This window comes from Eretmochelys imbricata, chromosome 3 (genome assembly GCF_965152235.1).
Source record: "Eretmochelys imbricata isolate rEreImb1 chromosome 3, rEreImb1.hap1, whole genome shotgun sequence".
In the NCBI taxonomy this organism is placed as follows: domain Eukaryota; kingdom Metazoa; phylum Chordata; order Testudines; family Cheloniidae; genus Eretmochelys; species Eretmochelys imbricata.
In genome coordinates this window covers 4,022,516-4,046,689 of record NC_135574.1, presented here as the reverse complement: position 1 = coordinate 4,046,689, position 24,174 = coordinate 4,022,516, and the positions used below count along the sequence as shown (strand labels likewise).

Sequence of the window (24,174 nt, the reverse complement as noted above, 5' to 3'; positions counted from 1 at the left end):
GCTTGTTGAGGATGATGCCAAAAGTATTTTCCACCTGTAAGAGCTAGTATAGCTAGGATCACTGTGATGTGGGCCAGATCTGAACCACCTGACCCTGCAGGCCAAAGGGTTTTGTGACCCCAGTCCTGATCCTTTAACCCAACCAGTCCCCTCTGCTTTTTCCTTGGCAAAGCTAGATGGAAGCAATTTGTCAGCTATTTGGTAAAAATCCTCTCTGGCTGCCAGGCACCACAGAGCAGTCTGGATACAGTCAGAAGCACAGTGTGGTTAGCCTGGCATTAAAGACACACTGGCTCACCAGGTGACAGTGAAGCATGATCTAGCAAAGGGGATGTTTTATTAAACTGTGCTAATGGAACAGTTCTGTCCTGGGGGACAGATTGTGACTGATGTGAATCTATTGCAATTAAAATATAATTTCCTATGAGATCATAAAAGCATGGAACTGTTTTGATTACGAGATTTCATTATTTTATGAAATATGTCTTATTTGTATAGTGCCAGAGGTGGGGATGGTTCGTTGCAGACTTCAGAGGGCAATGCGCCTGCTCCAAAGAGAGCCAGGGTAGAGAGAGAGAATGGACTTGTCTTCACTCACCCGCTAAATCGGCACCACTGCAATCGATGTGGCAGCATCAATTTAGTGCATCTGGTGAAGACATGCTATGTCGACAGGAGCACACTCTCTCGTCAATGTAATTAATCCACCTCAAAGAGAAATGGAAGTTATGACGGCAGGAGAGCGTTTCCTGCTGAAATAGCACGGTGTAGACACCGGGGTAAGTCAGTGTAAGTTACGTCGCCCAAAGGAGCGATTTTTTCACACCCCCAAAGCAACGTAACTTACATTGATGTAAGCAGTAGTGTAGACCTGGCCAATGCAATAGGTAAAGCCATGGGCACATAGGAACTGCCAGACGAGATCAGAGTCGCAGTCCATCCAGTCCAGTACCCTGTCTCCTGGCCAGCACAAGGTTTAATCTCCTTTCCAAATGTTTTGTTATCACTAATGGTAACAAATCTGAATATTCTTGTTAGCCACTGTGACAAAGTTCCTCTCTACCTTGGTGGGTCTTGCGCTTATTGGCAGATTTGCTCGCCTTGGAGCTTCACAGCAGCCCTCACCTTGGCCATTTTTCTGAACCCACAGTCCAGGTCGACTCCTCCTGTGTCTGACCAGGAGTTGGGAGGTTTGGGGGGAACCCGGGCCCGCCCTCTGCTCCGGGTTCCAGCCCAGGGCCCTGTGGCATGCAGCTGTCTAGAGTGCCTCCTGGAACAGCTGGGCGACAGCTACAACTCCCTGGGCTACTTCCCCATGGCCTCCTCCCAACCCCTTCTTTATCCTCACCATAGGACCTTCCTCCTGGTGCCTGATAATGCTTGTACTCCTCAGTCCTCCAACAGTCCGCGTTCTCACTCTCAGCTCCTCGCGCCTCTTGCTCCCAGCTCCTCACACGCACACCACAGACTGAAGTGAGCTCCTTTTTAAAACCCAGGTGCCCTGATTAGCCTGCCTTAATTGATTCTAGCAGCTTCTTGATTGGCTGCAGGTGTTCTAATCAGCCTGTCTTAATTGTCTCCAGAAGGTTGCTGATTGTTCTGGAACTTTCCCTGTTACCTTACCCAGGGAAAAGGGAACTGCTCAGCCTGGGGCTAATATATCTGCCTTCTATTACTCTCCTATAGCCATCTGGCCCGACCCTGTCACACCACATAAACCTCCAATCACTCTTTGAATCTTGCTAAGTTCTTGGCCTCAACAACTTTCGGTGGCAGTGAGTTCCACCGTCTAAATATCAACTTTTAAAGTTTATTTCTCTGTGCAGTCTGTTTTTCCTGACTTGCGTCCGTGGTGGCAGAACACGAATGTTTCCCCAAAAGCTTTAATGCTCATCTCCCCATAGAAATAGAAGGGACGTTGCTGGTGAGGTCTCTTTTCAGAATTTTTAAAAATAATTGTCGCTTCCTGATTATAACCACCTCTTGGAAGCTTGGAAAATGGAATGTTTCTTTATCATGTGGACAAGCAAACAGGTTTGTTATTGTAGGGTTGGTCATGAGGGTTGGGCATTGTATGCTGGTATATTAGCATTGGGTTGCTCAGGACTGAATGATTTTAGAAGGAAAAAACCTTCCACATTGCAACTTTTGTTTTGAAAAAAAGAAATGAAGCGAATGACACATCCCTTGCAAATTGGTCTAAGGGGCTTATGCAGCTCCAACTCTGGCCTTTCAGACCTCGGCAGTGTCCATTTGCATCAGTGTGAATTATAAAGCCTGTGGCTTCTATCCCTCTGACTAGCTCTTACATCCTCGCTGGAGCAGGTTTTCCTGCTTGTGCAGAACAGGCATGAGTTCCAGCAGCAGCCTGTCAGCCTGTCTCCTAATGATCGGCTCCTCCGTCCTGTGATTTCCCCTGCAGCGATGTCTTAATGCCAGCAGCCACTCATTCGGCTTTGCTAAGGTCAGACGTGCTCTTTCCTCCTGGCCCCTGCCTTCAGCAATGTTAGGGGGCTTATTCCTTCACCCACTTCCTTCCCTGGTCCTTCTTGCATGAACAGAGAGCAACAATACCCGAAGTCCAAAGATGCAAACAATTGGATGTTTATTGGGGTGAACTTCCAGCAAGCATGATTCCAGTTTCCTTCCTTAGTATCCTCCTTCCCAGCTCTGACACACAGAGCCTTACACCTGTGTCCCTGTTCCCATTCCTGCCCTTAGCAAAACATGATTCCAATTTCCCCACCCCCATTTCCTGTTCCCATCTCCCCCCTTAGCAAAACATGATTCCCATTTCCCCACCCCCATTCCCTGTTCCCATTTCCCCCTTTAGCAAAACATGATTCCAATTTACCCACCCCCATTCCCTGTTCCCATCTCCCCCACCCACACACCCACCCACACACCCATTCCCTCAGTTCCTGATTGACTGCAGACTATATAGTAAAACTTGAGTTCAGCTTAGCTGTACCTTAACCAATCATTTTCCTGAAATTTAACTAACCAATCCTAACATATTGTAACATGATTATTTAACCAATTATATCCCACCACCTTAATTAGTTTACACCCAGCAAAATTAATTATACAGCAGACAGAAACAATCACAGAACCAGACAGAGATTATACAGACAAACAATAGCAAAGTGGGAACTATAATGACAAAATAATACAGAAGTGAGGATTTCACATCCCAGTTCTTGATAAGTGAGTTCTTGCCAGACAGGATGCTATCAAACTAAGTTTCCTTTTACATCTTCTAGGCACTTCCCTTTCTCTGGAGGTGATAGGCATTATCAGGACAGGATTGTATTCCTAACAGCCCAATAGCACCTTCTTTCAATGTGACTAGTTTGGAATGTGAGGATGTGACTGGTCGCTTCCCAGCTTATGGCTGCCTCTGCTGCTTAGCCAAAGGCCTTAATCTAAGAACAGGACCTCAGACTGTCACAGTAAGAGAAGGCCCTTTCAAAATTGCTGTCTGCCAGCGTTTCTTTCTTTTATACCTCTATAACTAGCTAAGTGATAAGAATACACCTAAATTCTTAGAGTACAGGCCTTTACCGACAGGCCTGAATATCTATATCCTAACAAGGAATATTTCATATCTAACCATACAGCTGTGATCGCTAGGCCCTTCGCCTGCAGCCATTTCACACCGGGTTGTGATCTTCTCCGGATAGGGCCTGTTCAAAGTTTGGATGGGAGGGAAGCCTTTAGGAACACACATCCTTGCTTCTGATTCAATAGGGGGTGCTCTTCCTTCTGAGTCAATACTAAACCAAAGCCCCAGATGAGTGCTGTGCTTCTGCCTTTTTTCACATGAGACTTAAATCCGAGGTCCTGGCCAATGTTGATAATTAAAAGTTCCCTGATACTTTTTGCAAGGTTGGGGCATTATTTCTTACATCCTGCTGAAATGCCAATTCTCTGCATCCCTAAATCCCCTTCTGTCATACCATTCTTTGTTTCTTCCCCTAAACTGTCCTATAGTGTTGCTGTGAGGTATTAAACAGCTGCTGTGTTCTTCCCCAGAAGTGGTCGCATTTGAAAGGCGGGGTTAGTGATCTCAGTAAATGTTTGCTGAGCACTTCGAATCTTTGGATGAAATGCACTACATAAATGCCAGCCAGTATTATCCTAGGCTCCTTCACTTCAGAGTCACTGTACTACCGGGCACATTGCTGTTGGCTCTTAGCCCTTTAAGAGGCATGTCGGGCAGTGGATAGAACATAAGTTTGGGGACTACTGAATTCTGATTCCAGCTGTGCCACTGACTTGCAATGTCAATGTAGGCAAATCTGTGCACCGCAGTTTACCCAACTGATTTAAAGGCTAGGAGCTATTTTCCTACCCTCCAGGCGTTTTGTGAGGCTGAATAGACCAAGGATGGAGTTCTCTCAGGGCTACCCATAGCTCAGACAATGTGAGCCCCAAACTCTTGCCTTGTTACCTCACTTCCTGCAGACTCAGCAGCTGCGTTAAGAAAATCAAACCCTTTTTGCAAAGAGAAGCGGTTCTGAGAGTGCAGCTCAAGTCCCTTGGTGCCGTGCAACAGAACTAGCAATGAGGAGAGTAACATAAATTTGCAATGAGATTATGCAAGACATTTCAGAGCCCAAGGCACTTGCTTTCAGCACATTCAAAGCTGTTGGCTTTTCGTAGGAAAATACAACTATAGCTGATCTACACAGACATTTTCTTATGGCTGTTTCTGTTCTTCCTTCTGAATGTTTGTTATGTTCCCTCAGCATTTCCCCCCATTAGACTGTAAGCTTCTTGGAGCCGGGTCTGTATTTTCCTCTGTTTGCCACAATGGGGCCCCGATCCTGACTGCAGCCCCTTGGCTTGCATGCAATGCACCTACTAATAATATGTCTTGGGTTTAGAAACAGCCTCGCAGTTTTGCTCTTGCCTGTAGGAAGAGGAGCTTCCTTTGGAGTAGCTGAAAACTGAGCAGCGGTTTCCATACTCAGACCTTCTTCGGCTTGTTTTAAGGGCAGGAATGAAAGAAACACACATTTGCCATTTACAAGTGAATCTACCCTGGCTGCTTGTAGTTTCAGGACCAAGGACAGCTATTTCAGGGTGTCTCCACAGATGTGAAAAGGACACCATCACGTTCTGAGATGACATGGCTAAAGTTCTGATGGTAGAGCGCTCTTCAATCTGGCAGACAAAGGCAGACCTGGATCCAGTGGCTGGAAGCTGAAACCAGACAAATTCAAAGAAGAAATAAGCCCCATGTTTTTAACATTGAGAGTAATTAACCATCGGGACAGTTCACCTAGGGATTTGCTAGATTCTCCATCTCTTGAAGTCTTTCAATCAATTTTGGGTGTCTCTTTCTAAAGCATATATTCTAGCTCAACCATAAGATATGGGCTTGATTCAGAAACCACTGGGTGAAATCCTCAGGCCTGGGTTCTACATGAGGTCAGACCCACTGATCATAATGGCCCAGTCTGGCTCTAAAAAAATCGGTGATTTTAAACCATAATTCTCTGAAATGTTTCCCTTACTGTTGTTGTGATGACTGTAACTGAAAGAAAATGAATGTCCCTCTGGTTTGTTCAGTTTCTTTACTTTCTGCATTTGATGACACAGTATAAATCATCAGCTGCATTTATTATTCTCATGGTAGCACTCACAGAGTGCTAGGAACGTTCCAGATGAGGCATTTGCCGCTCCAAAGAGCACCTCGTCAAAGGACAAACAGACAAGTAAACAGCGCTTGGGGGAAGGGGAACAAACAAATAGAGAACTGTTTACAGGTTGACCCAATTCACTGTAGACAGCATGGGAGATGTGATCCTTTAAGTAGCACTTAAATGTGGCCAGGGTGGGGCCCTACCGATGAGTTCAGAGTGGACTGACCATGCATAGAGAAGCCATGCAGAAGAAAGCTTGACAGCAACAGTGGGAGATGCTGGCAAATGGGCAGGTGACGGTTGCAAAGTTGGCAGCGCACAGGTGACAAGATCAAGCAGGGAGGGGCACAGCATTGAAGGTGATGACAAGGAGTGTAAATTTGATGGGATTCCTAGACTCATAGTCCAGAAGGAACCACTGTGATCATCTAGTCTGAGCTCCTGTCTAACACAGGCCGGAGAACTTCCCCCAAATAACTCCCAGAGCAGAGCTTTTAGAAAAACACACAGTCTTGATTTAAACATTGTCTGTGATGGAAAATCCACCATGACCCTGGGTAAACTGTTCCAATGGTTAATTACCCTCACTCTTAAAACTTGATGACTTATTTCCTGTCTGAATTTGTTTAGCTTCAACTTCCAGCCACTGGGTCATGTCACACTTTCCTCTACTAGATTGAATAGCCCATTGTTAAATATTTGTTCCCCTTATAAACTGTGATCAAGTCACCCCTTAACTTTCTCTCTCCTAAGCTAAATAGATTAAGTTCTTTGAGTCTATCACCACAAGGCAGGTTTTCTAATCTTGTAATCATTCTTGTGGCTCTTCGCTGACCCCTCTCCAATTTATCAACATCTTGCTTGAATTGTGAGCACCAGCACTGGACAAAGGGTTCCAGCAATGGTTGCACCAGTGCCAAATACAGAGGTCAAATAACCTCTCTGCTCCTACTCGAGTTTCCCCTATTTATACGTCCCAGGATCACATTAACTCTTTCAGCCACAGCATCACACTGGGAGCTTGTGTTCAGTTGATTATCCACCAGGACCCCCAAATCTTTTTCAGTTCCTGCTTCCTAGGGTAGAGTCCCCCAGCCTGTAAGTATGGTCTACATTCTTTGTTCCTAGAAGAGTACATTTAGCCACATTAAAATGCATAGTTTGCTTGCCCAGTTTACCAAGCGATCCAGCTCGTTCTCTATCAGCGTCCGGTCCTCTTCATTATTCGCCATTCCCCAGTCTTTGTGTCATCTGCCAACTTCATCAGTGAAGATTGTGTTTTCTTCCAGGTCCCTGATAAAACCGTTAAATAGCATAGGGCCGAGAACTGATTCCTGCGGGTCCCAACTGGAAACACATCAGCTTCATGATGACTTCCCATTTACAGTTACATTTTGAGACCTATCAGCTAGCCAGTTTTTAATCCAGTTAATGTGCGTCATGTTCATTGGGTATCATTCTACTGTGTTAATCAAAATGTCATGTGGTCTCAAGTCAAGCGCCTTACAGAAGTCTTAATATATTCTGTCAGCCCTACGCCTTTGTCAACCAAAGTTGTAATCTCATAAAAAATCAAGTTAGTTTGACAGGATCTGTCTTCCATAAACCCATGTCTAGTTGCATTAATTACATTAGCTTTCTTTCGTTCTTTATTCATCAAGTCCCATATTAGCTGCTCCATTATCTTGCCTGGGGTTGATGTCAGGGTCACACACCTGGTTCATCCTATTTACCCTTTTTAAAAAGTGGCACAACATTAGCTTTTTTGTAGCCTCCTAGAACTTCCCCAGTACTCCAAGACTTATTGAAATCAACATTAACAGTCCAGCAAACTTCTCAGCTAGCTCTCTTAAAACTCTTGGAATCAAGTTATCTGGACCTGCTGATTTAAAAACCTCTAACTTTAATAACTCCTGTTTAGCATCCTCCAGAAATACTAGTGGAATGAAAAGAGTGTTATCACCATATGATGAGGCTGTATCATCTGTTTTTTCCTCAGATACAAAACAGAAGTATTTATTGAACACTTCTGCCTTTTCTGCATTATTATTGATGCAGTGAATTTGTGTGGGGGGGTGGAGGGTGAGAAAACCTGGATTTGTGCTGGAAATGGCCCAACCTGATGATCACGTTAGATAAGCTATTACCAGCAGGACAGTGGGGTGGGAGGAGGTATTGTTTCATATTCTCTGTGTATATATAAAGTCTGCTGCAGTTTCCACGGTATGCATCCGATGAAGTGAGCTGTAGCTCACGAAAGCTCATGCTCAAATAAATTGGTTAGTCTCTAAGGTGCCACAAGTACTCCTTTTCTTTTTGCGAATACAGACTAACATGGCTGTTACTCTGAAACCTGTCTTTTTGTTCCTAGTATATTTGAGAAACTACTTATTGTCCTTAACTCTGTTGGCCATAGATTTTGCTTTGTGTCCCTTTGCATCCCTTATCAATTTTCTACAATTCCTAACTTCTGATTTATATTCATTACTATCAACTTCCCCTTTCTTCCCTTTGTTATATATTACTTTTAAATATTTTTATATCTGCCTTTACTTCCCCTCTAAACCAAGCCAGTTTTTTAACCGGCACACCCTTCTTCCTCAGTTGTGGGATTGTGGCTTTTTGGACATCTAAGAAGGAGTTCTTACATGATTCCCAATTATTCATACTTTTCAGATTAAATTCTGCCTCTCGTCTCTTTTGGCTCATAATTTTTTTCAGCTTTGTGAAATTAAAGCAGCAAGTGTATCTATTACTGGCCTGGACTTTATTCTGCTTCCACATTATCAATGTGATCAAGTCATAACCACTGGGACCTAAGCTACCACTAATTTTAGTTCTGTAATCAGATCCTCTCTCTCTGGTAAAAGAAAGCCTCATAAAGAATTTCCCATGTTGGCTACAACATTTTTTGAGTAAGGAAAGCGTCATCTGAAGCGTTCAGAAATTCCAAGGATGCTCTTTTATACTGGCAGCATGAGACCTCCAGCATGTGTCTTCCAAACTGAAGTCCCCCATGATCCCACAGCCTTTCTACCTACCATTTTAAATAGGTGTCCAAGGGGCCTGTCATCCGGTTCCATCATTTGCTTTGGTGGTGTGTAACAGACACCAGTGAATATCCCATCTTGTGCTTTATCTGTTAGGACAGTGATCCTTAAGCATTCAGGATCATTTTTGTGTGAGTTATCAGTGACTCGGAAACAGGTAACACTATTTCTGACATAGAGCGCCCGTCCCCCATCCCTTTTGCCCACCCGACCCCTCCTGGATAGGTTAGAACCATTGATTCTGGCATTCCAATCTTGCGACTCATCCCACCAGGTTTCAGTAATACCAGTTAGATCAAACGTATGCTCATAGATGAGCGATTCCCTAACACACGGGGACCCGACGGAGGGATTCCAATAGAAGAGTAATGCCATGACATTGATGGGGGAGGAAGCTCACCGAAACAGCTGCACTTGGTGTGGACTGGAGCGGAGGCCATGTGTCTCTGGGAGGCGAGAGAGGGCAGGACGGAAAGCCTCACCTGTGTAAGTCAATTACAGTCTGATGCTGAGCCCATGGGCATCTCCCATCGATTTCTGTGAGCTTTGGTCACTGTGTTTCCTGTGTGGTTTGTGTGGGTCTTTCACACAGCACCTGAGTGAGGTGAGCAAAGCACTTCTCAAAGCAGGAACATGCAAGTCAACCCCACAAAAGCTGGCAGGGGCAGAGGAAGGACCTGAAACTGTTTTAACTCTTTCTTTCAATTGTTTCGATTTCAAGCTGACACAGTCTCTGCAAGGCCAACATCTTCCAACTTCAGTGCCTATAGCAAGGCAGCTAAATCCAGAGCCGAAACAAAACAAAGGCGCAGCTTGTCGGTTTCAATGTAGTGGAGGTTTTAAAGATGTATCTCTTTGCCTGTGCTCCGCACAACACTTCAGATGGTTCAACATTAAATCTTAAAAATATAAACGTCCTTCTTACCATTGGTTCTGTTTCTTTACCTTTGGGGAGGGGGGGACAGTGAGAGACGGGCTTGTCAGTTTCTCTTTACGAGGTAGAGAAATTGAGGCACAAAGAGGGTAAATGATTTGCCGCTGGTAGGTCACTGGCAGGTTCCCAGATTCCTGTTCTCACCACCAGATCACACTGCTGACCCTTGCACCCCTCTTCCCCCAGTTTTGTGTAAATTCCAATAGTCATTAAGTAGCAGCAGCTGGCTGTGGTGATCCTGCTGCATTTGGGGGTTCTGCTTCACATCCCAAGTTTTCCCAGGCAGTCCAGGAACTGTGAGCATGCAGCAGAGAACCAAGTCCATGCAGGGACTGCCATAAAATCCAACACGGGTTGTAGAATCCCAGCTCTCTACCCAGGTACTCATATGGCTCTCAGCAGCCTGGTATCTGAACACACAGATGAGCTTCCTGGATAAAGCTGCCTGCATATTCTCTTCCCATTTTGCTGAAGTCTGTAGTGGGGTTTACAGATCCTTTTTTTTGACCTGAGGAGATGAATGACTCAAGAAAACGGCAGTGGAAAATGAGAAAAGTCACCAGTGCAAATAAGATCTAATCTGCATTTTGATTTAGTCTCTCTTCAGCCAATTAAAGGAAATGCTTTGACTTGCTCTCCCATATGGCAGAGACAGCATGCGAACTTTTCCATCTCTTTCTCGGTGCAGAAATAGAGAAGGAAACCTCTGTAGCACACGTGTTGTAGTCTCCTCATAGAGTCTGCCGGGGGCTATTGCTGTGCTTCCTTGACAGGAAACCTGGCCGGGCACCATAACCGATCTTGTCATTGTTTTCCTCAAATAATCCAAAACCCCCAAATTGATCAATTTCAGCCAATTCCCCCTTCTCCCCAGTCATCAGCCAAAATGTTTCAGTATTCAGATTTCAACTACAAATGTGGACAGACTGACTTCTTGTTGGTTTACACTGCAATTTTCAGGGGGGTGGCGGGAATTCCAGTCACCTCTATTTGTAACATTGTCACGGTGCTCTCAGAAATCAGACGCATCCAAAAACCCCTCCATCAGCGATCCTTCCCTGCAGCTATGGGCTCAGCTCAAGCATCCTTGAACCTGGGGGACACCAGGGTCCAGAGGTTGGGTACATCTGTAATTTCCCTCGTGAGACACAGTGGCACCTTGCAAGCCTGCAAGTTGTAAGGTGCTAAACTTGGTCCTTCGCCTGTGTGGCTCAGCTGGAAGAACTCTGCTTTGGCTGTAGATGTATTCTGGCTAGTCTGGGCTTTCAGCTTTTTGCTGGGTCTCAGAACCTCTTGTTTCTGTTAGAGCTTTAGTGCAAATAAGGAGCCGCTAATGTCCGTGTTGTGGTTTGTTCTCTTCCTCAGGCAGGGGTGGGCCAATGGCAGGTCTAGCATTTGCCAAGGATAAGGAGAGTGGTGCAGATGGCCAAGTTAAGGCTTCATTAGAGCGACAGGAGGCCCAAAGCAGCAGGGAAGGAGGAGAGGAGTCAAGCAGAACCCAGCCGGCTTGTCCCCAGAATGCAGGCTGGTTAGGGAAGGAAGGTTCTTGCTCTCAGCGTGAGAAACACTGGGAGGTTCTGGGCCTGGAAAAGCAGCAAATGGTCAGGCTCTGTAAAAGTAACAGTGAAACCTGGCACTTGCATAGAGCCTTTCCTAGGGAAGAAGTTGGCAAATGATTCCTACAAGAAGGAATCGTTTCAGCTAGCTATGAAATGCAGCTGTCTCTGGGGTGGAATGCAGCAGCAATGTCCGGCTACAGTGCAGGACAGGAAGGGAAGTCCCATATCGAGCTGACTCTGCAGGTAGGGAGTGGGACAGAAGAACTCAAACTGGGTTTTAGCAATAGGACACTACCAGGCGCTTGTGGAAAGCGTTATGGGGACACCAGTGACCACAACTCTGCACTTTAAATCCCATTGGAAAGGCAGCAGCATAGCGCCTCCTGGGACTGTGAGAGGGAATTGGGTCAGTACTGGCCACCGACTGAGTTACCATTTTTTACTGCCCTGTTTGGTTTGCCTTGGAGATCTGCTTCCCAGTCATGGCACAGGCCCGAGCTGTGAAGAGATGGCAGGTTTGCAGGCCAAGGTTGCGTGATTTTAGCATAACCGAACATACAGTAAGCAGTGGGAGCTTGGGACTGCTAGTCACATCCCTTTGCTTCAGGTTGGGGGGCTGGCTGTTTATTTGGTTCCAGCTAATTACAGACTGGTCAGGTCTTATCCTGGGATAAACTAAATAGATTGAGCTTCTCTGAGCCTCTCATTAGAACTCATAATTTCCAGACCTCACACCATTCTTGTAGCTCTTTCTGAACACTTTCCAATTTTTCAACATCACCAGAACGGGACCCAGTCTCCCGTATTGGTCTCACTACAAACACTGTATACAGAGATAATAACATCTCTTTACTCCGACTTGATATGTCCCTGTTTATACTCCCCCAGCTCACGTGTGCACCCTTCCCTGTAGCACAGCCCTGGAAGTTCATGTTCAATTGAAGCAAGAAGGAGTCCGATGGCACCTTAAAGATGAACAGATTTATTTGGGCATAAGCTTTCGTGGGTAAAAAAGCCCACTTCTTCAGATGCATGGAATGAAAATTACAGATACAGGCATAAATATACTGGCACATGAAGAGAAGGGAGTTACCTTTCAAGTGGAGAACCAGTGCTAACAAGGCAATTCAGTCAGGGTGGAACTGGTCCACTCCCAATAGCTGATGAGGAGGTGTCCATACCAAGAGAGGCAAAATTGCTTTTGTAGGGAGCCAGCCACTCCCAGTCCCTATTCAAGCCCAAATTAATGGTGTTAAGTCTGCAAATGAATTGTAGCTCTGCAGTTTCTCTTTGAAGTCGTTTTTTGAAGTTTTTGTGTGAAGGATGGCTACTTTTAAATCTGTTATTGAATGGCCAGGGAGATGGAAGTGCTCTCCTACTGGCTTTTGTATGTTACCATTCCTGATGTCTGATTTGTGTCCATTTATCCTTTTACATAGAGACTGTCAGGTTTGGCCAATGTACATGGCAGAGGGGCATTGCTGGCACATGATGGCATATATCACATTAGTAGATGTGCAGGTGAATGAGCCCCCAATGGTGTGGCTGATGTGGTTGGGTCCTATGATGGTGTCGCTAGACTAGATATGGGGACAGACTAGGCTACGGGGTTTGCTACAGGGATTGGTTCCTGGGTTCATGTTTCTGTGGTGTGGGGCGTAGTTGCTGGTGAGTATTTGCTTCAGGTTGGGGGGCTGTCTGAAAGCAAGGACTGGCCTGCCTCCCAAGGTCTGTGAGTGTGAGGGATTGTTTTCCAAAATAGGTTGTAGATCGTGGATGATCTGCTAGAAAGCTTTTAGCTGGGGGCTGTATGTGAGAGGGTGGAGATGGATGGCAGGAGAGAGATCACTTGATCATTACCTGTTAGGTTCACTCCCTCTGGGGCACCTGGCATTGGCCACTGTTGGTAGACAGGATACTGGGCTGGATATACCTTTGGTCTGAACCAGTATGGCCGTTCTTATGTTCTTATGTGATGGCCAGTGGTGTTCTGTTATTTTCTTTGTTGGGCCCGTCCTGTAGTAGGTGATTTCTGGATACCTGTCTCGCTCTGTCGATCTGTTTCCTCACTTCCCCAGGTGGGTATTGTAGTTTTAAGAATGCTTGATAAATATCTTGTAGGTGTTTGTCTCTGTCTGAGGGGTTGGAGCAAATGTGGTTGTATCTTAGGGCTTGGCTGTAGACAGTGGATTGCGTGATGTGTCCTGGATGATAGCTGGAGGCATGTAGGTAGGTATAGCGGTCAGTAGGTTTCCGGTATAGGGTGGTGTTTATGTGACCGTCACTTATTTGCAGTGTAGTGTCCAGGAAGTGGATCTCTTGTGTGGACTGGTCCAGAGTGAGGTTGATGGTGGGTTGGAAATTGCTGAAATCCAGGTGGAATTCCTCAAGGGCCTCCTTCCCATGGGTCCATATGATGAAGTTTCAAAGCTGTATTCAGTCAATGTTCACTGGTAAACTTTTGAAAGAACAACCCTAATGTTTTGTTCAAAGTTACGAACATTTCAGAGTTTCCCGAGGTGTTCGTAACTCTGAGGTTCTTCTGCAATACAAAGCAGCTGGAGCAGGGCCAACAATCTAGTGACTCTCCTGTGTGTGTGTTTGTCTGTGTGTCTGTGTCTATAAAATATTCAAGCCCATAGGGGTATCATTTCCAAATTCAGCCAAACTCTTTATGATGGGGATACATTCCCAGGCAGTGAAAAAGAATTACCTAGAAATACAAATCCTGTACAAATTAAATGCTCTTTCACTGCACCAGTTCCTCTCACTTAGCTGGAATCACAACCCAATTTTTTCCTTTCCTCCATTTGGCAATAACAGCTCCGCAGGAAATTTTACAAAACTTGCTGTGTGTATTAGTGTGAGTGTCGGTTAGGGGAAATAGACCCATCAGGCCATTTCTGCTTTGGCTGTGTCTCCAGGAGCTTCCAAACACTGGATAATGTCTTGATAACCCCCCACCCCCGCCTTTCACCCCTTTGAACATAATTATCTTTGTGTTGCTCCAGTAAAGCCGGAGATCTGCAGGGATGTTTCAGCAGCTCGGGATATTGCCTTCGCACTCAGCATTGTTCTGACTCGCTCGCTGCGGCTGCCTTCCTCTAATGCATTGTTTGCAGTTCGGTAATAAGGTTTCCTCAGCTCCCAGTGGGCATGAGAGGGTAATGTCTTGGACAATCGGATAACGTTTTTTACTTCCTTGTGTGAACTGTCCCAGCAGGCTGATTGCTTGGCTTGCAAAAAAACAATAAAAATAGAATTTGTTTGCCCGAAGCTGGGAACGGATGACAGGGGATGGATCACTTGGTGATTCCCTGTTCTGGTCATTCCCTCTGGGGCACCTGGCACTGGCCACCGTCGGACAGGACGTTGGGCTAGATGGACCCTTGGTCTGACCCACTATGGCAGTTCTTATGTTCTTGTGCTAGTCCGAGCACCGACAATGAAACCTTATCAGCGCTAGGCCTGTGTTTTCACTGCGGCTCCTGTTGAAAGAGCCCCTCATTCGCGTCCTCATGGGGACTGCAAGTGGATACCCCTTTTGGCCTGTCTGTCTTGGGTCACTCTCCCCCATTAAACTTTCTTGGAAATGCAGTGACATTATCTAGGAGAAAATAAAGCCATTTTCTTTGCCAGGAACAGGTAAAGACGACCTAGGGGCTGCCAGAGAGGGTGTGTGGCCAATGGGCAGGATGTCTGGTCTGGTGTCCTAGAGACCTGGGTTCAGTGCCTCACTTTGCCACTTACTTGCCATGTGACTTTGGCTGTAAGAACATAGGAGCTGCTATAGTGGGTCAGACCAAAGGTCCATCTGGCCCAGTGTCCTGTCTTCTGACAATGACCAGTAGCACAGCTTCTGGGGGAGTGTAAAGAACAGGGAAATTTTGGAAGGATACACCTCTGCCTTCCCCTCCCAGCAACTGGTAGTCAGAGGTGTAGGGTGATCTCAAGCAGGGGATTGCATCCCTGCCCATTCTGGCAAATAGCCATTGGAGAACCTGTGCTCCATGATCTTATCTAATTCTTTTTTGAACCCGGTTATACTTTTGGCCTTCACAGCTTCCCCTGGCAATGAGTTCCACAGGTTGACCATGCGTTGTGTGAAGAAATAATGCCTTTTGTTTGTTGTAAATCTCCCACCCATTAATTTCATTGGGTGACCCCTGGTTTTTGTGCTGTAGGAAACAGCACAGAACGCTTCTCTCCTCACTTTCGCCACATCACTCATGCTTTTATGGACAATTCCATTATCGCCCCTTAGTCGTCTCTTTTCTAAGCTGAACAACCCTCATCTTTTTAGTCTCTCCTCATCGGAAAGCTGTTCCATACCCTTGATCATCAATGTTGCCCTTCTCTGAACCTTTCCAGTTCCCCTATACCCTTTTTGAGATGGGGCGACCACATCTGCACGCGGTATTTAAGCTGTGGGCACCCCATGGATTTATATAGTGGCAATGTGATATTTTCTGTCTTATTGTTTATCCCTTTCCTAATGGTTCCTCACATTTCCAAGTCATTTCCTGCCTCTGTCTCCACTCACCCTTTGTCTGCCCTTAGTTGTTCAGGGCAGAAACTTTCTATGTACTATGCCAGGCACTGATCTCAGCTGCAGCCTTTGGGAGCGACTGTAACACGGATAATACAATAAAGTAAGTTTTGCTGATTTCCACCAGCTGAGGATCTGATTCCTGTGGGTGCAAAAACCCACCAACGTAACCTCTCCCCTGGAACAAACCCCAGCAGAACCCTAACTTTCTCCTTCCGTTGTTTTCCCGCAGACCTTCCGATGGCCAATCGCCAGCAATATCGATGGCAACGAGATGCTGGAGATCCAGGTGTTCAACTACAGCAAAGTCTTCACCAACAGGTGAGAGCGAGTCCTCCTCTTCCCCTGTGGTGGGGCCAGTCCCATGCCGTGTGGAATAGGCCACCCCCCCGGTAGCTGGTGTCATGGTTTTGTTTGGAGGCTGGAGAGATGGGAGGAGGTTACTAGATCTTCCAAGGGGACGAGCAAGCCAAGCCCACCAGAATCTTTACTACCTGAATTTGAAACATGCTGAGTCTATGGGCTGGAAATCAGAGCTAAAATTTGCAGTCATTATACCCACTACGGGGGGAAGGGGAGAGGAAGATCTGCACTCCTACAGGCCACATACTGCTTATACTGAGAGGCAGCTAATAACCAGACAAAATAGGGGGGCAGTTTACAATGGTGGTTCTCTACCTGCGTTGGGCTGAAACCCGCAGAAGGGCTGTAAAATCACCTTTTGACCCACCCACTTCCCTGAAGTGGGACTTACGTGTTGCCATTCCCATGCCCATGGGAGGAATTCACCCTCGATTACCCTCTGCCCAGCTAATGGGGATCAGACACTGCAGGGATAGGCATTGGCATAAGAAGCAGAATAAAATGGCAATGTTAGACTGAGCCCCCGTTTTACTATCGCTAAGCGTGGGAGGCAGTTGACTGGGCTCCGCCAGCCCAACTTTGGAAACTGTTTTCTAACCTGGATCCCGTTGGTCTGAATCCATCGCTCGTGGGTCCCAGCCTCAGGCATGATCAACGCCCTTCCCCTTCTGGTAGGCTCTGTTACTGGCATCCAGCCCTTTGCACCCTCGTATCCGATCACTCCCCCGGGTCTCCTTTTCTCCAGCCTGCACAAATTAAATTCCTTTAATCTTTCCTCCTCACTCATCTCTGCTAATCCTTTAACTGGCCTTCCAGTTCTCTGCCTTTGCCAGTTATTGGTGTCCCAGTGATGAAATGCAGGGCCGTCCTCCCGAATGTGGACGTATCTTTAGCACATGGGGAGAGGGGATATTGCCTTTTGGCTCATGCACCAGCAAAGGCCATACTGAATCTGGCCCCTAGCAGTAATTAGCAGCACATACTTTGTGGCATTTAACAACACTGGTCATACTCCCACCTGGTGTATGACCAGTGTTGTTAAGCACTGACCAGTGTTCAGCATAAGAGCAAAGGCTTGCTATCTAGCAGGCTTCCAGTGATTGCTTTTCATCTGTAACTGTCCAAGCACAGACTAGGTGTAATGACTCCACCTGGTTGATAAATTGTATTGTCAGTTGCTTTGGTTTGTTACGAAATATACTCAAGAGACCAAACAACCAATGGCAGGCACGGCGGTGTCCAATAGAAATTCGATGCTAACCACACTTGTGGTTCTGAATTTTTCTTATTAGCCACATTATAAAAAAGCCACATGCATTAGCCACAATTCAATCGCCTATTAGCCACATGTGGCTAGCGGCGAAGGTATTGGACACTGCTGTGCTATACCGTACCGGTCTCCTGTGCAGTGACGTCGCGTTCACCTTACGCAGACGGTGTGCTCCCAGAGGTACACCTCTAAAGCCATCCTTGTATACCCTCCATGTTTACCATTCCACATGCTAAAGACACCTCCCTGTGCCTATGTCAGGCTTGTGAGGGTAACTCACTTTTTGTTGCTACAAGGAAACAATCATAGATCCTGCTACTAAAAATTTTCCAATCTCTTAAGTCAAATCTTACTGCAACTATTGCTAGGTATTATGGGATGCTTATCATAAATGAACAGGATTATAACAAAGGTACAGGCTAATCTGGGCTATATAACTGCTATATTAATACTTAATATTTATCTTTAATGCTTTATATATATTGTTGATTTATATATGCTGGCTAGCATATGTTCATAGAATCATAGAATCATAGAATATCAGGGTTGGAAGGGACCCCTGAAGGTCATCTAGTCCAACCCCCTGCTCGAAGCAGGACCAATTCCCAGTTAAATCATCCCAGCCAGGGCTTTGTCAAGCCTGACCTTAAAAACCTCTAAGGAAGGAGATTCTACCACCTTCCTAGGTAACGCATTCCAGTGTTTCACCACCCTCTTAGTGAAAAAGTTTTTCCTAATATCCAATCTAAACCTCCCCCACTGCAACTTGAGACCATTACTCCTCGTTCTGTCATCTGCTACCATTGAGAACAGTCTAGAGCCATCCTCTTTGGAACCCCCTTTCAGGTAGTTGAAAGCAGCTATCAAATCCCCCCTCATTCTTCTCTTCTGCAGGCTAAACAATCCCAGCTCCCTCAGCCTCTCCTCATAAGTCATGTGTTCTAGACCCCTAATCATTTTTGTTGCCCTTCGCTGGACTCTCTCCAATTTATCCACATCCTTCTTGTAGTGTGGGGCCCAAAACTGGACACAGTACTCCAGATGAGGCCTCACCAATGTCGAATAGAGGGGAACGATCACGTCCCTCGATCTGCTTGCTATGCCCCTACTTATACAACCCAAAATGCCATTGGCCTTCTTGGCAACAAGGGCACACTGCTGACTCATATCCAGCTTCTCGTCCACTGTCACCCCTAGGTCCTTTTCCGCAGAACTGCTGCCTAGCCATTCGGTCCCTAGTCTGTAGCGGTGCATTGGATTCTTCCATCCTAAGTGCAGGACCCTGCACTTATCCTTATTCAACCTCATCAGATTTCTTTTGGCCCAGTCCTCCAATTTGTCTAGGTCCTTCTGTATCCTATCCCTCCCCTCCAGCGTATCTACCACTCCTCCCAGTTTAGTATCGTCCGCAAATTTGCTGAGAGTGCAATCCACACCATCCTCCAGATCATTTATGAAGATATTGAACAAAACCGGCCCCAGGACCGACCCTTGGGGCACTCCACTTGATACCGGCTGCCAACTAGACATGGAGCCATTGATCACTACCCGTTGAGCCCGACAATCTAGCCAACTTTCTACCCACCTTATAGTGCATTCATCCAGCCCATACTTCCTTAACTTGCTGACAAGAATACTGTGGGAGACCGTGTCAAAAGCTTTGCTAAAGTCAAGAAACAATACATCCACTGCTTTCCCTTCATCCACAGAACCAGTAATCTCATCATAAAAGGCGATTAGATTAGTCAGGCATGACCTTCCCTTGGTGAATCCATGCTGGCTGTTCCTGATCACTTTCCTCTCATGCAAGTGCATCAGGATTGATTCTTTGAGGACCTGCTCCATGATTTTTCCAGGGACTGAGGTGAGGCTGACTGGCCTGTAGTTCCCAGGATCCTCCTTCTTCCCTTTTTTAAAGATTGGCACTACATTAGCCTTTTTCCAGTCATCCGGGACTATATATTATGTTATATATATATAAAACATATGCTAGCCAGCATATATAAGTCAACAACCTGCCCCGACAGGATATCCACACTGGAGCTAAAAGAGTAATTCCATTAGCCAGTAGCAGCTCTAGGCTGTTATCCTGCAGTGGCCCGGGAACAGGCACACAGCCAGCGTGTTACACAGGTGTGAGCGCGTGGTGCGATATTTGGGTTCGGAGCCGGGAGGGAGCTGCTGTTTGGATGATCACTGGGGGTACGTGGGTTTGGCCAGCACTAAATGTGTTGGAGGAAAGAGCTAAAGAGATGGGCAGCAGCTCAGCTCCCAGCCCAAACTGTACACCAGAAATCAGCACCTGACCCCCAAGCATGAACAAGCCCATGCTGGATGCCTCACCTGTTAGGCAGTGGCCTGTCCAGAGAAGGCCCACGCATGCTACGCACAGCTCTGCACCACTACTCAGACATCAGCTTTGTTTAAGCACGCAGCCATTCCTGAGTTATACATGAGTCTCCGGTGGGGAAAGCAAACCCTAGAACAAGGTCATCTACGGATATAGGTACCACAAGCTATCAGTGGGTATCGAACCCAAGACTTTTAGCATAACAAATGCTGCCCTCACTGTGTGAGCTAACAGAGAGCTCTGTTAGATGTGGGAAAGCAACAGGTTGTTGCAGTCCCTGGGGACAGCCACTCACTGGAGACATCTGAACTCATGGGTAGAGCACTGGACTGGGAGTGAAGAGCCATTGACCTGCTGGGTGACCTTGGGTTCGCCGCGTCCGTCCATGCCTTTGTTTCCGCTCGTGCCCTTTCTCTTGTCTATTTGGGCTGGAAGCTCTTTGCGGCAGGCAGTGGCTGTCACTTTGTGTTTGTGCAGCACCCAGCGCAGTGGGGCCCGGATCTCAGCCGAGGTTCCTTGGAGCTACTCTAACACAGGCAGGAGTTACAGAAACTAAAGGCCTAAAAGCCAGTGTGTTGTGCAGGGTCTCGCCCCCAGTCTGGGTCTTCGGAGCCACCAGCTGGGAGTGTTGACACTTGTTTCAAGTGACGATACAGACAGAAAAGGAGGACTTGTGGCACCTTAGAGACTAACCAATTTATTTGAGCATGAGCTTTCGTGAGCTACAGCTCACTTCATCGGATGCATACTGTGGAAACTGCAGCAGACTTTATATACACACAGAGAATATGAAACAATACCTCCTCCCACCCCACTGTCCTGCTGGTAATAGCTTATCTAAAGTGATCATCAAGTTGGGCCATTTGAGCTCATGCTCAAATAAATTGGTTAGTCTCTAAGGTGCCACAAGTCCTCCTTTTCTTTTTGCGAATACAGACTAACACGGCTGTTACTCTGAAACCTGTCATTCAAGCCTAAGTTAATTGTATCAAATTTGCAAATGAATTCCAATTCAGCCGTCTCTCGCTGGAGTCTGGATTTGAAGTTTTTTTGTTGTAATATCGCAACTTTCATGTCTGTAATCGCGTGACCAGAGAGATTGAAGTGTTCTTCGACTGGTTTATGAATGTTATAATTCTTGACATCTGATTTGTGTCCATTTATTCTTTTACGTAGAGACTGTCCAGTTTGACCAATATACATGGCAGAGGGGCATTGCTGGCACATGATGGCATATATCACATTGGTGGATGTGCAGGTGAACGAGCCTCTGATAGTGTGGCTGATGTGATTAGGCCCTGTGATGGTGTCCCCTTAATAGATATGTGGGCACAGTTGGCAACGGGCTTTGTTGCAAGGATAAGATACAGACAGATGGTTCCCAGGGCAGGGATGCTGAATATGAATCGCTTTAAAATATCAAACTGGACCTCACTGTGTCTCAGGTTCATTGAGAGTTTTGGACAATCACACGAGAGTTTGAATTGAGCAGAGACAGTGCTATCCCAGCGGGGGCCCTAAGCAGGAATATTTTGGGTCCCCCTACACAACACATACTAATAATTAATAGTGGGGGCCCTGGAGCTCCTCGAGGCCCTAAGCAATTATGCTGAGCACCGGATCTGTTCAACTGAGCATATTTATTCAGTCGCTGTCCCGAGGGCAGAGCCCACCTCACTCTGGGAGCGACTGAAGATGTCCCAGACAGCTCCAACCCCTGTGTGTTGTGGGGCGGGAGGGAGTCACTTGCAAGGCTGATGCAGAGAGGAAGGATGGTACTATGGTAATAAAGGCCAGGTAAGTACCTTAGCCAGAGACATGCTGCCTTTACGACAAGTCTCATTTTCTAGCCGCCTGGAGTACAGTCCCCTCTGAGACCACAGGTACATCCTGGAATGGCCACCTGATATCGCCACAGCTGCGTTGCTAACTTCAGGGCACTGCCTCATTCAAAGCCTTTCTGTGCCTTGATTTCCCCCTCTGTAAAATAGGGGTGATAATACGGGATCTACAGCTCATGAGGATGCTGTGAGAATTAATGTCCGTAAAATGCTGTGAGATTCTGCAATGAAAGGGGCCATAAATGGACAAAGTATTGCAATGGACTGACTGTTTGCAATGAACCACAGATATTGGCGTGACCACTTCTGGCACCAGAATTGCCCCCATACCAAGCAGTAGCCTGTTTCCAGGACTTTGCAGGTCAGCTTTCCCATTGGAGGAGAAGTCATTTGACATGGAGCCTGGGAATAATCTAAGTGTGATTTGCTTTATTTGCACACATGAACCAATCCTAGAACAGAGGCAATTCCCTTTCCTCCGCATCTCAGCCCACACACCCGTTCTCAGGCAACTGCTCTGTGTCAAAAATTGCCTCCAAGTATGGAGAAAAAAGAGCAAACAGCCTATCACTGCTTCCTGCAAAGACTCATTGCACAGCTAACAATGCAGCATTTCTTCAAAGACTCAACATTTGCTCGCACGCTAAGGAAAAGAGCTTGTAAGTCTATGTGAATGTCTATACAAGCCGCTGGAAATGAGGACGAGGAGCCAGCTGAGAGGCCTCTACCAGGATTTGCTGCTCCATAGGGAAGGAAACAGGATCCACTCCCAGAGCCTGGAGCCAGGAGTTAGAGCTCCAGCACTGGCTACCACTTTTCAGCCAGATAGTCTCGTTGTTTCAAGCTCATTGCTGCTTAGAGACCTGTAAACCAAGCTCGTCCCCTTTCTCCAGAAAAAAGCAAATTGCTAGCTTCACCAGTTGGCTCAAGCATGGTCCTGGATTGACTGCGCTCAGAATAAACAGGGCCAGATCCTCAGAAGGTACAAATTCGTGTAGCTATTTGGACTCCAGCGTAACTTCCCCCATTTACAGCAGCTTTCCTCAGCCTCAGACTCCTCCTGAGGTCACCGTGGGTTTGGCAAAGGACTGTGCAAAAGCCGTTGGCAATGGGCACCAATGAGAAGTTCTGTTGGTCTTACGAAACCCTGGAACTATGCTCAGAGAGTGTGAGGCCAGCAGGGACCTTTGGATCATCTGGTCTGAACTCCTGTGTGCATCACAGGCCTTTAAACTTCACCCAGTTCCCCTGGCATTGAGCCAGTACCTTGTGTTTGGCTAAAGCATCTTCCAGAAAGGTAGCCAGTCTGGATTGGAAGACAACATCAAGAGATGGAGAATCCACCACTCCCCATGGCAGTTTGTTCCAGGGCTTAATCACCCACAAGGTTAAACGTCTGCCTCAGGCCTGATCTGCCCTTAAAACATAGCTTGACATAGCTACTGTGTACAGGGGTGGGAAAAAATTCACACAGGTGAGCGCTGTAGCTCTGTGGACCTAACCGCTAGTGTAGATGCGGCTAGGGTTGACAGACGAATGCTTCCATGGACATAGAATCATAGAATCATAGAAGATCAGGGTTGGAAGAGACCTCTGGAGGTCACGTAGTCCAATCCCCTGCTCAGAGCAGGACCAAACCCAACTAAATCATCCCAGCCAGGGCTTTGTCAAGCCTGGGCCTAAAAACCTCTAAGAATGAAGATTCCACCACCTCCCTAGGTAACCCATTCCAGTGCTTCACCATCCTCCTAGTGAAATAGTGTTTCCTAATATCCAACCTAGACCTCCCCCACTGCAACTTGAGACCATTGTTTTGTCTTCTGTCATCTGCCACCACTGAGAACAGCTCCATCCTCCATGTCCACCTTGGCTCAGGGAGGTGGAGTTCCAACAGTGAAGGAAAGACCTCTTCCATTGCTGTAGTGTGTGTCTACATCTGGAGACTACCGCAGGGCAGCTATGGCCCTGTATGCGTAGCTATGGGGCTGTAGGAGTGCTCCAGAGTATAGACAAGCCCTTATTTCTAGTCTGAATTTGTCTGGCTTCAGCTTCCAGCCGTTGGTTCTTATTCTATGTTGTTACCTTTATCAACCAAACTTGCAATCGAAGAATGAAATCAGGCTTGTTTGACGGGACTTTTTTCCCCCCATAAAACCACATCGACTGGCATGAATTATATTCCTCTCCTTTAATACTTTGTTAATCAAATCCCCTATGAACTTTACCATTATTTTCCCTGGGATGGAACACTCCTGTAGCTCACACGGTAGAGCTCTGTGTTTTGGTATTGATTGTTGCATGGTCCGGCTGCCTTGCTGGTATATCTGTGGGGGGTCCTTAAACAGCCAGGACTTCCCAGCCCAAGGCTGCTGTGCTGGGTGGGGCGAACATACTGACCACGTAACGCTGCCGGCCCCCGCACAGGTGTGTTACTATTTGGTTTTTACCCCCATGTTACAGCTGGGGAACTGAGACACGCAGAGATAAAGGGACTTGCCCTGGACTCACACCAGGAGTGTGTGGCAGAGCCAGGAACTGACCCCAGGCCTCCTGAGTCTTAGCCCAATGTCTTAACAGCAGAGCAAGCTTCTATCCCACAAGTGAGCT

The 24,174-nt window shown here is 46.6% G+C and overlaps 1 protein-coding gene across 1 annotated transcript in view; it reads left to right on the top strand.

Moving 5' to 3' along the window:
• The window catches only part of OTOF (otoferlin), a 202,552-nt gene that overhangs the window by 49,349 nt on the left and 129,029 nt on the right, over positions 1 to 24,174 (top strand). The window contains exon 3 of the mRNA XM_077811483.1: positions 15,976 to 16,064. Coding sequence (XP_077667609.1) covers positions 15,976 to 16,064 — 89 coding nt within the window. The remainder of the gene's footprint in view (positions 1 to 15,975; positions 16,065 to 24,174) is intronic.